Source organism: Rattus rattus, chromosome 9, assembly GCF_011064425.1.
Source record: "Rattus rattus isolate New Zealand chromosome 9, Rrattus_CSIRO_v1, whole genome shotgun sequence".
Classification (NCBI taxonomy): domain Eukaryota; kingdom Metazoa; phylum Chordata; class Mammalia; order Rodentia; family Muridae; genus Rattus; species Rattus rattus.
The window spans coordinates 36,822,095-36,838,529 of NC_046162.1; the positions used below are offsets into that span (position 1 = coordinate 36,822,095).

General features: G+C 42.9%; 1 protein-coding gene across 1 annotated transcript in view; it reads left to right on the forward strand.

Annotated features, from left to right (window-relative positions):
- The first annotated feature begins 5,668 nt into the window (after positions 1 to 5,668).
- The window catches only part of Meikin (meiotic kinetochore factor), a 47,456-nt gene continuing 36,689 nt past the window's right edge, over positions 5,669 to 16,435 (forward strand). The window contains 5 exon segments of the mRNA XM_032914107.1: positions 5,669 to 5,786; positions 5,881 to 5,953; positions 5,955 to 5,972; positions 6,773 to 6,857; positions 8,563 to 8,620. Coding sequence (XP_032769998.1) covers positions 5,669 to 5,786; positions 5,881 to 5,953; positions 5,955 to 5,972; positions 6,773 to 6,857; positions 8,563 to 8,620 — 352 coding nt within the window.

Below are 16,435 nucleotides of genomic sequence, written 5' to 3' on the forward strand. Positions count from 1 at the left end.
GTTTCCCCAAACTTTCAGCAGTTAGACATGCTTAACTACGAACAGCCTAAGTGCACCCAGAGGCTTTCTTTACATGGGCCTTTGCTGGAACCCTTGCTATTATCATATATGTCCTTGATTTAAATAATTTTCACTCCTCCAAAGAACAAGTAACTGTTCAGATTTTCCATCATGGAATCAAGTACAAGGCAAAAAGTACAGTTTCTTAAAACAGCGCAGTCTACCACGTTGAGTTGGCGCCGATCCTGCCTTCACACGATTGCTTTTATCCATTCCTCCCTGTTCTTGCAGTTGTTTGTGTAGGTGAAGTCTCCCTTGTTGGTGGTTTGAAATAGTGGTTTATTTCTTAAAACAGTCTTCACGGTCCCAACTCCACTCTCCTAGATTTCACAATCTATAGTTTAGCCAGGGCATCTTTCTAAGTTGTCATTCTCATTATTTCTTTGGATCTGTCCCATGGTTTCCAGAATGAAGCTCTGCTTCTGTTCGTACCATGTCCTCATGGTGCCTTGGCCTCAATCATACCAATGACTCTCGCTCTGCCTCTAAGTCTCTCCCTTTCTTCCTTCCCACCCCCACCTTCTGCAGTTTTTCTTGGAAAACCCAGTTTGGGGGCTGAAGAGATAGCTCAGTGGTTAAGAGTACTTAGTCCTCTTACGAACAACTAGGGGTTCCTAGTACCCATGTCGTGGCTCCCCACTCCAGTCCTTGTCACTCCAGTTCCAGGAGGTCTGATGCCCTCTTCTGGCCTTCAGTTTCCTACACATACATGGAACACATAAAATTCAGCCTGGCACACATGCATACACATTTATAAACAAAACAAAAGTAAGCTCCAAGTATAGACGTTTCCCAAGTGACGTATTGGTTGATGGACTCTCTGACCCATCCCTACTGGGATAATGGTTTCAGACCTTAGGTTCTGTGTAAAAAGTGTAGCCTACAGTAAGTAGGTGCTCAAGAAATGTCTATTAAAGGAGAATCCCCTTAGCCCTCCTTATATGCTTCATTGCATTAAAACTGCAGTATCGGAAGCTATATTTTATCCACCTTTGCTATTTCTTCTGTTCTTGTCACCTAAACATGTCTAAACAAGCCTTCTGCTGGATCCCTGATGCCCATGGATGGAGAGCAGAGTAAGCAAAGCCTCTCAGTGGATTGCTCCATTAAACTCATGCACGCACGCACGCACGCACGCACCCACGCATGCACATGCACACACAGACACACAAGGATTGTTCAGTAAAATTTTCTTTGGGTTTTAAGGACTTCAAACCCCACAGATTGGCTGTTTAAAGCTTGGAGTTCTTCAGATATCTCTTCAACATTTAAAACTTGTTTCCCCCTAGAAGCTCATGTCTCTCTGAACATGGCCAGTGGACTTCTGGGTCAAGGGTGGAGTCAGTAAAATTGGTGAGGGGAGGAAGCTCATCAACCTCACGTGTGAAGACTTGCACAGACCCGGTGCATTTGGAGATGGAGAAGAGAGAATGATGGCTGAGTCGAGATATCTTTGCCCACCTCACTTTCCTGTGGAGCACTTGTTTCTTTTCCCCTAAAAGTATTTTATTTTATTTTTTTTTTATTCTATGTGTACGGGTGTTTTGTCTGCATGTAAGTCTCTACGCCAATTCTGTGCAGTGCCCATGGAGGACAGAAGAGGGCATTAGATGTCCTGGGACTGGAGTTACAGGCGGCGTGCTGGAAACCGAATCCTGATCTTCTGGAAGCAACTTGTCCTTCTCTTTTATTTAATAGATGGTTCTAGGTGAAGTAGCAAACAGAACGCTTATGTCTCAAGTCTCTTCCTCTCTCTTATGGCTAAGGGATGCGAGTTCCTCTCCTTATTCCTCTTGCACCTTGCCCTTCCCCCTTAGAAGGCACAGGAAGCACCCCAGCTTACCAGACAAATGCTAAGGCAGCTATGCTGCCTATGGCAACCACCTGCCTTCCTGACATCCCCAGGACATGGTTTTCTCAGCTGCGAAAATGTGTGACTGAGGCGCTTATGTGCCACAGCATGTGCTGGTAAGAGGGCAAGTTTTTAAAACACTATTTTTATTTTGTGTGTATGAATACTCGGTGCCCAGGAAGCCAGAGATCTCCTAGGACTGGAGTTACAGACATGAGCATCGTGTGGGTGCTAGACGTTGAACCTGAGTCCTCTGCGAGGACAGCTCTTAACCACTGAGCTACCTTTCTAGCCTCTAGAGGACAACCTTTGTGACTTGTTTCTTTCCCTCCACCATGGCATCTGGGGATGGAATTAAGTTGTCAATTTTGCATGGAAAGTGCTTTTAAAGATTATTTTTATGCTTATGACAGTTTTTCCTGCATGTGTGCATGCATATCACAGGTATACTTGGTCTTGTGGAAGCCAGAAGGTATGAGAATCCCTGGAATTGGAGTTATAGATGGTTGCAATCCTCCATGTGAGGGCTGGCAAGTGAACCTAGGTCCTCTGCAATAGCACCGAGTGCTTTTAGCTACTCTCCAGACCTCAAGACATGTATTTTCCTTCCTTCCTTCCTTCCTTCGTTCCTTCCTTCCTTTCTCCTATTAAGACATCTCATTGGGCCTAATTCCCACACATGTTTACTTGTTTGCACATCCATGAATGCTTTCGTTAGGGTTAGAGATGTGGGTAATTATCTTAGTTAGTAGGGTGCTTGCCTGGCACTCACCAAGCCCTGAGTTTGATTCCAGCACCAAATATAACTGGGACTTGGGATGCCTGCTGGTTATTCCAGAACTTAGGAGGAAGATAAGAAGTTCATGATTATTCTTGGCTATATAGTGATTAGCTATTAGCCTGGGCTACATGAAACTGTATTTGGGGGGAAAATAAACTTTAGGGAGCTGGGTATGGTGGTTTGGTACATGCCTTTATTTCTCTAGCACTGAGGAAATAGAGGCAGGTGATCTATATAGTGAGTTCCAGGTAAGTCCGAGACTCCATACCGAGACCCCGTCTGAAATAAACAAACAAAACTGTTTAGGGAACAGGATCACTGTTGGGAGCGTAGCACAGAAGTCCATGCGCCTACAGGTCTCCAGAGAAACCAGAAATGTTAAGCACATGAGATTGCATTTTCAATGGGAAAGATGAGAAACCCTTTTTTTCCTCCAGAGAGCTGGGAATTGGAAGTGGTTAACAGCCCGGTAATCTGTGTTATCTGTTGGGACAAGACATATCAAACTCCTACAAACAGGACCAGAGGTGTCTAATAGTCCAAATGACCTCTGCTTTATCTGTCGGACCAGCCCTTAGACACTCAAGCGAGCACAGGTAGCCTATCTCTAGAGCCCATCTTCTTGAAAGGAATGAGAAGTACCCTGAGTTGAGTGTTGATGTAATTAAGCTTCCTTGTGCACTGGGCATTGTATTAAACCAGGGAACTCACACACACACACACTATACTGAGCTTAAATACATTGGGAATAAACTACTCAGTACTAGACTTCGACTTCCCAAAGTCTGTTCCAGACTGATGCAGTCAATATATACCAGGTTTCATTTCTTTCTTTCTTTTTTTTTTAAACTATAACATTTTTATTAATTCTCTGGGACTTTCACTTCGTGTGCCCTGATCACACTCACTTTCTAGTTCTTCCACGTCTGCCCTCACCCTCGTTACATCCCCTCAAGAAAAAAAAAGCCAGTTTGTATATCTATATACTCACTGGAACATGAACAGGCTCTCAGGATCCAATAGAACTGCACCTTCTCCGCCCGCACCCTGCCAGAAGCCATCAGTTGGGGAGAGCCACACTTCAGCATCCCCATCACTTTAGAAGAGCTCTCTTCCATGACTTCCTGTCTAGGCTGTTACTTTGCGGGGGGAATGATGGGGTTGGTAAAGATTGTCGCAGACGCTTTCCATGTCCTTCCCTCTTAACTCTGCATCTGCAGTCATCCGTACCACAGCAAAAGGAGCCTCCTTGCTCTTCACAGACAGCAGGAGCATGGGTCATGGACCTCCACACAGTGACAGCACAGACCCGGCTGGAGTAGGTTCATAGAACTAGACAAGGCCCTTGGAGATATCTTGGACCATGGAGCATGGACATCAATATGGCCTCAGGCTACAGCACAGACCTATTGGGGCACCAGCATGGCCCCCTGTAGGCTGCACAGCTTGGGAATACCATCGTGGCTTGAGGCAACAGTCTGGATGTGGTTCGGTTCATTTCCCTGTCTGACACCTGCAGGGAGAGAAAGTCTTTTAAGCTGGTCTTACTCCCGCTGCTTCTTAGAGTTGCTCCCAAGTCCCAGGCCTCTCACAAATCACTTGAGAACTGATGTGGGTTATGTCTTTGTTTTCACAAGTCTCCCTGAGCAATGAAAGCAGTCAGGAGACTTGGTGCATGAGTGAGAGACTCCCCGTTTTTCATAGTATGGGTATGACTCAAGAAAGAATGTTGGACTGTGATTATTGTTCGGAGTGCAGCAAGACTTTGAGATCCTTGACTGAAGGACCCTTTGTTACTTCTTCACATCCCCGGGACACAGTGCCTAACACGGTAAGACGCTCAGCCAGTACTAAGTCAAGGACTCAAAGCACCAAAACGTCTAAGCAAGCAAGAATGCCCTTAAAAAAAAAAAAAAAAAAAAAAGAATGCCCTTAAAGAACCCTCTGTTTTTAACAAGGTTATATTTTGATGATTAATAGGCTGCCATAAATATTCCCATGAGCCTATTTTCAATTGTCAATTTCAGCATAATTTTATCATGCTAATTGTTTGTATTCATATGCATAATACTGGAGACTTAGGATGAGAAATGGCTCAGTTGGTAAAGTGCTTTCCACATAATGACCTTTGTTCAGATCCCCTGTATCTACTTTAAAAGCTGACATGGCAGTGTGTGTCTGTAGCACCTTGCTGGGGAGGCAGAGACAAGAAGATTCTTGGAGTATGTCAGCCTGGTAGTCTAACCAAATCAGTGAACTCCAGGTTTGCTGACAGACTGAGTCTGGAAACAAAACCAACAAAAACAGTGCAGGTTAAGAAGGTCCACTAGTGTTGACCTGTCCTCCACACACATGCGTACTCATCTGCATAGGCACATGCACAATATTGGGGTGTCTCAGAAAAAAATGTTGTGGTCTCTCAGAAAAGCTTTCAAGCTCTTGTGATGTCATCTCTACAGAGTGAGCTTTCAGTGTTGTCAAATGTTATTTTTTATTTTTTGGATTAAATAGGAGGTTGTTGTATATTCAATATACTATCAGACGGAGGCACCTCTAACAAATCTGCCCTTAGTCTTCCTGCACTGAGTCAGGCTAGCCTCCCACTTTCACTCCCTGAATTTAGAAAAAACTCCACGGATAGGGCTTCCTGAAGGGCTCAGAAGAGCAGGGTGTTAGTAACAGGTGTGGGGATGATCTAACTAAAATGAGATGAGACGGGCGGGGAGAGAGAGAGAGAGAGAGAGGGAGAGAGGGAGAGAGGGAGAGGGAGAGGAGAGGAGAGAGAGAGAGAGGAGAGAGAATGTAAAACCCAAGGAGCTTGGGTTCAGCAATCCAAAGGAAATCCACATAGCCAAGGCCCTGGCCAGCCCGGAGCAGCCCACCATCTTCCCAGAAGCCCTTGCGGCCATAAAAGGCGGGACTGAGGCAGCCCCGCAGGGTGTTTCTCTGTGGGTGGCCGGTTCCTCAGGAGGGCAATGGACAAGATAGGGCGTGTGAGGCTCAGACGGGTCTATATCCGCAAGAAGAGGGCTGCTGAAAGGCTCAACCTCACCCCGAAGCCAAACCTGGCCCTCCCTGGAAAGACCCCGCTAGGTCGAAGCTCGGCAGGCTTGGGTGGAGGGTGGGCCTCGGCAAGGGCCTCGGAGGGGCACGAGCAGGTCTCCTGAAACGTCGCACCCTCTTACAGGTCTAAAGGGAAAGGGCAAAGAGCAGGGATTGCAGAAGATAACTGAAGAAGAGGAATTGAGCAGGCCCACAGGTAGGCTCACGGAGGCCAAGGTGGGTAGCCTAGGGTAACAGCCCTGGGCACTTGGCTTTCTCAGAAAGTAAGTTTTGTTTCGGCGTAGTAGCCTCTCGTTCGAGGAATCAAAGAAGAAAATGAATACTCTGGTTTTGCTTCTAAAACACAGACCCAGAAATTTGGGGGATGAGCATACATTTATTCTCATATGTCTTTTTCTCGCATGCTATATATACTTCTACAGATAACGTGTGTGTGCATATATATAGCCCAGGCTAGCCTCAAATTCCCTGTCAGTAGAGATTGAGATTAATAGATTTTCATGCATTCACTTCCCAAATCTGGGATTATAGACTTGTGCCACTATGCTCTGCTTTAAGGCTCTCTACCAACTTAGCTACAGTCCCCTGTCCAGACAGATTCGTTTTATTAATAATAAAGGCTGACCAAGTTACCTAAAAGTAAAACAGAACCTCTAAGGAAAACAGCATTCAGCTTTTGGTGCAAATCTTGAAGTCACTTCTCCAAGATCTCCTTAAAGTAACTTCCAGATTTTACTTTTTGTTGTTTTTGTTGTTGTTTGAGTTGGGTTTCTCTGTGTAGTCCTGACTGTCTTGGCACTCACTCCACAGATCAGGCTGACCTTCAGTTCACAGAGATCCTCCTGCCTCTGTGTTCCAAGTGCTGGGATTAAAGGCATGTGCCACCATACCTGACAAACTTTCAGATTTTTTTTTAAAAGATTTATTTATTTATTATATAAAACTTTCAGATTTTAAACTACGAAGAGTCAGTCAAATCCAGATGGTGTAAATTGAACTGTTTTGTTTGTTCACAGTCAGCTAAGTGTTCCAGGAGGGGAAAGCCTACAAGAAAATAGTGCTGGAAAAGAGACCCCAGAGGAAAAGACACCACCATTGAGTGTACGTATTTTTCTCTTAGGCTGCTTCTATACCTACAGGCAGTGTTCAACAGCATTCGAAGGGCAGTCGCCAGGGACCTCGGAATGAAAGAACTGAATATTCTTTGTTAATAGATATCAAATAGTTTCTAGTGTTTTTAATTACATTGATATACATGTCTTTGTCTAACCGGTTCGTAATTATGTGTTTCCTTCTCTTTCACATCTCTTGGTGAGTATTGGGGAAATGTCACCAGTTAATGTTCTATCCTGCAGATTCAAATTTTTCATATTTGAAAGCCACTTTCCCATTTTTCTATTTGACTTTGTTTATTAGCAACCAGAGACATGATTGATCACTAAGGATTCGGTTTGCTACAGAGCATTCTAATATTCTTGTATTATAATCTACAATTTTTTTGAGTCAGAATCTCACTGTGTGGCAGAGGCTAGCTTTAAACTCACAATCTTTCTGTCTCAACCTGTGTTTAGAAAATGGCTATCTCACATACGACATTTTGAAAACAATTTTTACATAATGTTTTAAGAGTGTACAACGAAGTATTCTGTGTAGATGATTTAAATATTCAAAATAGTACATGAACGTTTCTTCAAATTGTTGTACATTTCTTTCTGCTCCATTTTTTTCTGTGCTTTAAAAACATTTTACAACTTATGTATTACCTTGTTATTAAAGTGTCTATTTTAGTGTCTTCATCGTGGCTCATCTAATAGATATATGACTATTTCCTGGACATTGGGAGACTGAGTGCCTGGGGTTTTACTTCTGTAGGCATTGATAGACGACGTGCTTCTACAGACTTGTGTGTGTCTCAGATTGCTACCTAGGATAAATACTAAGAGACCAAAGAGTAGATGTGTTTGACATTTTGGGATTCACGTTGGCAAACCGACACACTCTTACTCAAAATGGTGAGAGTTGAAAAACAGTGTGTCGCTTTATTTTCTATTTCTTTTCTTTGAATGCTAATGATGGTGGCCCTTTTCTCCCTCATTATCATCCATTTGTATTTATCCTATTGTGAAGTATCTGTTCGTTATATACTGAAGATAGTCTTACACGCAGGAAATATTTTAATTGACTTATGAGTCCTTAATTTTATTATTTTGGACTTGTGTATAATTTTTTCTCTTGATTTATTTCCTTCTTTTTTTAAAGGGTGAGGAAAAGCCCTCCCTTCCTTCCTCCCTCTCTTCTTTCCTTCCTTCCTTCCTTCCTTCCTTTCTTCCTTCCTTCCTTCCTTCCTTCCTTCCTTCCTTGGTTATCAAAGAAATATTCACCTTTAGTCAGGCTGTACACCTTTAATTCCAGCACTCAGGAGGCAGAGGCAGGAGCATCTTTGTGAGTTTGAGGCCAGCCTGGTCTACAGAATGAGTTCCATGTCAGCAAGGGCTACACAGAGAAACCCTGTCTCAAACAAAACAAAACAAGAAAGTTCACCTTTATCTTCACTATTTAATCTCAGGATGTTCAGTTGACTACTGCTGGTTCTTCGTGTTTACTCATAGAAATTTTAACATTTACTGTTAGATTTAATGTTAAAAAAGCAGATTATCTGTGATCAATATTCTAAAATAAGTTGATCTATGAAACTAACTTACAAAGTTGACACTCATTTTTCAAATCAAATCAAATATTAAAAAACAAATGAAAATATCCATCTCATAATTTGTACTCTGTCTTTAATTCTTATTCTACATAGGAGTCAGTGACTGATGCCTTCGAGACTGACAGCTTTTCATCAGGTGCTGAACTCGTTTCAGGTAAGACTAACAGGTAACAGCTTTTCATCCTCCCTTCAAACATGGCCACTCGTTTGTATCTCTTGACTTCTCATCTCAGTGGAAGAGATGTTTTTCCCCTAGTCCAACATGAATCCTTCTGACTGGATTCTAGGCCTCATTCTCACTGTCTCCATGCACACACCAGCAAATGTGATGTGATAGTTGTGACATTACAAAAGATAATGGCTTGAATGTAATTAATTACGCTTAGCTAGAAATATGAGGAAGTGCTTCCATGCAAGGATGGTGTCTGAACTGAGATCACAAGGGGAGTAGAAATCAGCTCTGCAGAAAGAGAGTGGAGAGAAGTCTGTGCAGAGGAAACAGCAGGTACAATGATCTCGCTGGTACCCAGAGCTGGAGGAGGCATGGTAGGACATATTGCTGGACATTAGGACCAGAACAAGTAAGCCCAGGATAGAGCAGGGACAGCTTACCTGTGCAGGAATCACTCTTCTGCAACTCATGGATGCATCATGCCTTGAGGAGTGGACCTCCCAGTGTGGAACCAAGCTTTGGCCCTAGTGGGCCTAGGATGATATGGAAATGCAGTGGTGCCTCTTGATTCTGAGGTGAGAGGATATAAGAAAATCTGAGGTGATACTTCATGAACCCCTTCGAAAATCATCAGACTGGAAACTGGGGGTGCATGCTTTCACCACACTGGGGGTATACTTGTAGTCACCACATAACTTGTTAAATTCGTTTTAATCAATGGTGATTGCTTTCAAAGAAGAGGGCACTGCTGGTTTTTAAATACTTGGATTTGGAGAAAATATGCTGGTGTAGATGAAGATGGCTGTCCTAGTTAGGATTACTGTTGCCATGATGAAACACCATGACCAAAGCAAGTTGGGGGGTGGGTGGGTAAAGGTTTATGTGGTTTACAGTTACACATCACTGTTCATCATTGAAGGAAGTCAGGACAGGAATTAAGGCAAGCCCCTGGAGACAGGAACTGAAAGCAGAGGCCATGGAAGGGTGCTGCTTACTGGCTTACTCCCCATGGCTTGCTCAGCCTGCTTTCTTATAGGACCCAGGACCACGAGCCCAGGAATGGCCCCACCAACAATGGGCTGGGCCCTTCTCTATCAATCAGTAATTAAGAAAATGCCTTACAGGTTTGCCTACAGCCTGATCTCATGGGGCATTTTTTTTTCAATTGAGGCTCCCTTTCCTCTAATGAGTTTAGCTTGTGTCAAGTTGACATAAAACTAAGCAGCCCAGTGACAATGCCTACACAATGCATAATACGTACTCAAGTAACTACTGAAGAGAGCATCTTCTTTGCTTTTTCAGTTAGTATCGCCATCTAATGAAAATTTCCCTGGTGACACTTGGTTACTGACAAAATTAATTAGCAGCATTAAAAGGAAGGGCCCACGTTTTCTTCTGATGAGATCCTGAATGTTGACAGTAATCATGAGATAGACTCTAAATGCACCTTCAGCACTGGACTCATTCATTTTTTTCAAAGATTTATTTATTTATATGAGTACACTGAAGTTGTTTTCAGACACCTACTAGAAGAAGGCATCGGATTCCATTGCAGATGGTTGTGAGCCACCATGTGGTTGCTGGGAATTGAACTCAGGACCTCTGGAAGAGCAGCCAGTGCTCTTACCCACTGAGCCATCCTTCCAGCCCATTCATTCTTTAGACAGGAATTTTATTGACTCCACAAAAACCCTGACTTATAGATGACTTCTTCCCTTGAGTGACCAGACTTTAGGTCTTTCATAATATGATCCTTTCTACAAGAAAGCTCACAGAGGCCAGACCAAAATCTATGTTGACATTAAGTACCAACATCTAGGAATATAAAGACTTGAAAGTATCTGGGTCCACTGAGAAAATGCTTTAGTAAGTCCTGATGCTCGGTGTTTTCATTGTGATTTTCTTGGCATCTCTTATGAGTGTGTGTGACATTGGCCAGTGGAAGTTCATCAATAAATGGTACGTCCTGATAATTATCAAAGATACAGCACTAACTGGAACCATATAAACATGGAAATTAGGGGCTGGGGAGATGGCTCAGTCAGCATGGGGACCTGATTTCAGATCCACATCATCTGCAAAAACTCGTGTCCTAATGTACACGCCTGTAACACTAGTGTTCCAAACAAGGGGAGACAGGTGGATCCTGGCCCACACGGGCCAGCCATTCTAGTCAAGCAATAAGCTCTGGTTTCAGTGAGAGGCTGATTTAAACAAGGAGTTTACCTGGAAGTAACCTCTGGATTCAAACTCGTGCACAGATGCATACACCCCCACAGACAGTTTTTAAAAGGAAATTGAAGCGGATGATCTCACAGATTATAATCTGTGAAAATTTTTGCTTGAGACACCTATATTCTTCATTTTAGATGGAGTCTAGTATTTCCTCAACGTCATCTTCTGTCCCTGATCTTCTTTCTTATGCTTGATCATCTGTTGATGGTGCCCTCTACTGCGGTTTTAATTTAATGAATGAACTCTTCAATAGCCAACATTTCTGGGTTTAATTTGTGTTTTCAGAATTTCAGTTTCTTTGCTGAGATTCTCTTCTGTGTTCCTGAGCTCCCCACTCACTTTCTTTTCCAAGCCCTTGACTTGTGTGATCTCCTTGCTTCGTTTATCTACTCATTTGAAAACTCTTCGAAATTGTTAAACATTTTAGAAATTAGGCTCTTGAGTTGCTTAGCATTCTTCCTGGTTCACTAGCTTTGCTGTCAGTTACTGAAGAGTTGTGAGCTTTCGAAGGTGCTGTGTCTGCTTGTTAAGTTTGTGTGTGCTTCTGTGTTGCTGTGTATCTGATGCAATGGATGAGTCTTTCCAGTGGGTCTTCCCCCATACTCATTGTTCAACCCTGTGGATCTTCTTCATGGGTGGCCTTTTCTTGGGTTTACGATTCCCCACTATCATTGAGGCAAGGAGCAGACAACTATAACAGAGAATGATTTAACAAACCAAATATTAAACTTCAATAAAAAGCAATTGAGTACTTTGTCTACTTCCTCACTAAGGAGCTAGGAAACTGATCAAATAAGCAAGTGATTTGAAGATTATTGTTAAAAATAGTAATAATGGTAAGTACAAAGAAGCCAGGCATGGTGGATTTAACCCACCACCTTTAATCCTAGCACTTAGGAGGCAGAGGCAGGAACATCAGGCCAGTCTAGTCTACACAGTGAGTTCCAGGACAGCCAGGGCTGCATAGATCCTATCTCAAAGTTAAAAAAAGAAAAGTAAAGAGGAAATGGGCAAAGGGGGGGCTAGGAATGAGGACGAAATAACCTTTGCATTTGAATATTATTGAGCACAGAACACAGGCTGCTTTTCACCAGTGTCCTACAGTCTTTGCCTAAGTATACCTGTGTCCTCACGTTTGTGTCTAGGTCAGCTCCCTGTGTTCATATGGTTCTCAGGGTAGTGGCATGTGTGTGTGGGATGGGGTGTAAATATTTTTACAAGCAGTTATCAGCTCTCTTAACTCCCTGCCAGCCCCCTCCCCAACTGTTCCTCATTCAGTTTCCCACCAGTCTGCTTAAACAGTCCTTCTCCCAGTCTTCCCAGTACTAGCAACTCCAAACTGTACCATCTGCTCTAGTCTATCTGCTCTGCTCAGCTCCTCCTGGCTCAGCTGTCTCCTAACAATATCTTCTGCATCAACTGCCTTCCCTTCTCACTCTGCTAGCCCGCCCCCATCTTATACTGTTCCAGTCCAACACTGAAGGTCATAGGGCCACACAGTTCTGACAGCTAAGAATTCTTAAAGGGCCAGTTGACTAGCGACTAGGGATCCTTTAAAGGGCCAGGCACACAAGATAAATCACACTACCTTTCTCCCCATTTGTTTTAGCTACTAATGATACAGTTTTGAAGCTGCTCTGAGCGTTCCCTGTAGCCATGCTGCTGTTGTGATTTTTGCTTCTCCACTCTTTTCAGTGTCTCCTCCAGGGTTCTCAGGTATCTGATGTGATCTTTCTGTTGATCTCTCAGGGGCACGTCCACAACTGAGATAAGAACCTAACAATAGTGCTTCTCTTTCTTGTAACTTGGGTTCTGCTTCCTGAAACTTTTATACTCCTGGACTGTCTTATCTTCTAGCGCCTTGTGTTCTAGAGTTCCTCGTGGAAGTCTCTTAATATCTGGCCCCTGTTCTGTGAACCTTTGGCTTGCAGCCCAAACTTGGGTTTGCTATACTCAACATCATCTGTCTTACAGCCCTGCTCACAGCTCTGTTAGTGCTCTGCATTGTAGATAGCCTTGCATTGCAGGAAACCAAAGTCCTGCTTACGGGCCCATCAGTGGTTAGGTTGTAAGTGTTCCTCCTCAGATGGAAAGGTGTCCTGGGGCTTGGGAGCCCAGGAACCACACAGCTCTGAGAGGAAGCCTCTTCAGTAGAGGTGTTGCAGCTCCCAGGGGAGGAGTCTCAGTCCTGCTCCTTCTTTGCTTCTTTCCTTTTCCACTTCTTTGCTTCTTCCAATGGCAGAGTCACAACAGGCAGTTGAGGTCCATTGGAGGAAGGATTCAGGAGGAAGAGGGTCAAATCTAAGAAGCAGACAGCTGGGAATTGAACAAAAAGGGACAGGGCTTATATAGGTTTTCTTAGGGGATGGAGGCAAAGCATTTCAGGGTAGAGATTTCCAGAGTGGGGATTTGTGAGATTTCAAGTCCCGACCTTCCCAAACTCAGGGATTGGTGGGTTTTCCTGCTCAGGGATCAGTGGCTTTTTTCACCCCCTTTTCCCTGCCTCAGGCCAGTGGGTTAGGATGGGAAGTCCTTCCTGCCCACATGTGGCTTTGACTGAAGCTCCATCTCAGTGGATGTTGGAGAGGTGGTGCTGCCATCATGGACAACTATGGTAGTATCTCACAGTGACCACAGGCTGAGGCAGGAAAGAAGGTGTTGCCACTGTGGATGGTTCCTCATAATGGCAGAAGGCTGAGGCTCGCTCTTTTGACAGGTGCCACCATTTTGACAGCTCCAGCAGTGGCATCTTATGGCAACTATAGACAGTGGCAGGAAGGAGGGGCTGGCTGGCATTTGAATGGCTCTTGCTACAGACTGCTCAGGCACTATATAGGGACATTTCTTGTCTAGGCTTTTTAGCTCACAGGGGAAGTCAGTGGCAAGCCAGGCTCTCTTCTTTATGCTTTTGGGTCAGTGGCCAAGGTTTTCAGAAGACTTCTCTTGCTCAACTCTGAATTTTATTAATTTTGATAGTATCCATAGACTTTTATTTCCTGTGGAAATATAAACAAATCTGTGTCCCCAACACAAAACATTCACTGACTTCCATTCTGATGTTACCACATCCTTATAGTATATAGGTTGGTTTAATTCCACAGTTTTCTATAGCACAGAGTGTCTCAGCTGTTGTTATTCCTTTTTCTTTAATGTTCAGAAAATTTAAAAATAACACTAGACTATCCCCAGGGGTGTTTATTCTTTCTTTTTGTTTTATAAGCATTTCCTTTAAGATGAGATTAGATCTCTTTCTACAACTGCTTGTTCTGTAGGATTGTGTAGTAAACCTGTAATGTGCAAAGAATCCCTTTATCATACTGGAGACGTGTGGGGGCGATGTAATTATCCTAGAAGGAGAATGAGTTGAGGGCAAATGACCAAAATACAATCACATAGTATCTTGCATATTCTTTCTACTAAAGTTAACTCTTTCTCTGCTTTCTTCATTAGCTGTCTTGGACTGTCTAAGTCTGCATCTCCTTGCAACAATTGAGACAAATTACATAACTCTTGAGTAGTTAATCTAGTGATGGGCCATAGCCAATTAATATCTCTCATTAATTTTTGAAAATCATTAAGAGTTCACAACTGAACTGATCTGAACCTTCTGTAGTTGAATTTTGTTGTTGTTGTTGTTGTTGTTGTTGTCTTACCTTCTAACCTGAATAGTGCATAGAATCTTTGCATTTTTTCAGAAGCAATTTGCAAACCCCAACAAGGCAAAATTCTTTTTGTTTCACCAAACATTTTCTCTGAAATATCTGCATTAGAATCAGCCAACAGAATACCATGCACATAATGGTAAATAGTAGACTGAGGAAATTGCCTATTTATTTCTTGTGGTTGTTGTGCAAAATATTGACATGAAGATTTTTTTAAACTTTCCTTGTGGAAGAACTTTCAACTGACACCTTTTTACAGGTTGATCATTATTGTAAGTAGTCACTATAAAAGCTAATTTTTCCTCATCCTCCTCTTGCAAGGAAATAGTAAAAAAGCAGTTTTTAAAATCAATTATTGCCATAGGCCATGCCTAGGCAATAAAGAAGGTAAAGGAATTCCAGGCTGTGATGAACCCATTGGCTGGATTACTCTATTTACTGCTCTCAATCTGGTATCATTCTCTGTTTCTAAAATTCCTTTTTTTATGACAAATACAGGGAAATTCCATGGGCTGGTAGACTCTTCTATAAGTTGAACTTCCAGTCCCTCTTGTACATGCTGCTCAAGTGCCTGTAATTTTCTTTTTGGTTAAGGGTCACTGAACTACTCACACAGTCTTGTTAGTCAACCATTTTAAGGTTAGGAACATTGGTATAATTTCAGCAGTGCCCTCCTCCCATAAATTCAGGAACTCAATCCCTGTTCTGTCTGTCCTGTTTCTTGGACAACTTGCACAGACTGTGGTCGTTCTGAATGACATTTCTCAATGCCTTCCCCAGAAGCATCTTCCATTCCATCCATAGGGATTGCCTCTGGTATAGGGGGGGGAAATTAATCTGAGTTCATCACTACTGTATTAAGTCTAAGGCCTTAACTTTCATATTTGACCTTCTTGCCCCACACATTTAACCCACTGCACACTTTATCTGAGACAACTTTCCAATTCCAAGAAACTGTATATAAACCTTTTTAAGTGTTCATTCTGGATGTTAAGATTTTTGTGAAATGATGGCTACATCAGCCCCTGTATCTATCAAACCTATTACAATGCCATTCATTTTAAAGGCAAATTTAATTTTGGCCTCTGGTCATTAACAACTGTTTGCCAGAACACACACTTTCTAATACTTCCAAACCCTCCTCTACTGGAACAGCTTTGCCTTTGATAAAGGGAAAGAGTAACAGCTAAGCAATCCCGTCACCGGCATTAAGTTGCATCTCTCTTTTTACATATGCCACTTGTAATTTCTCCTTTGAGATCTTCATCTATAATTCCTGGAATCACAATGGATCCTTGGGAAGTCAAACTGCTTCTTCCCAAGACCATTCCTACTGTCCTGGAGGGCAAAGGACCATAAACTCCAGTAATCATGTTATACCATTGAATCTTGGGGGATAGTGTAAGATGTTTATCTATGGCCAAGCCTAGAGCAGGACTGCCTGCGGTAGCACACATTAGGTCTGCAGTACTTAGTCAAGGTTTTCCTGCCTGCTCGTTGTTTCCTGGCTGAGAAGAGACAAATTGGCTCATACTTTTTCTGTAGGGCTGTGAGCTAGCCCCTCCCATGCCCATTTTATTTCCCAATGGCAAGAAACTGCCCTGGATATCTGTCTTGGACCTATACTCATTGGTCTAATGGCTACTCCTGCCACATTGCCTGCACATTCCTGGAAGCCTAGGCCTTCTTTCTGGTTTATATTTATACTTACTGCCCTTAGAGATGCCTCGTTCACAATTTCATTGCAAATGATGGTATTTCCTACAATTAAAACACTAGGCATTTTGAGATCTGAGGTCTCTTTGTAAATAATATCTCCCACAGTTAAAACACAATGCATTTAGAAATCTAAAACCTTTAGCTATGGCTTGCCCAATTATCCTTGCATTATACCCACTAG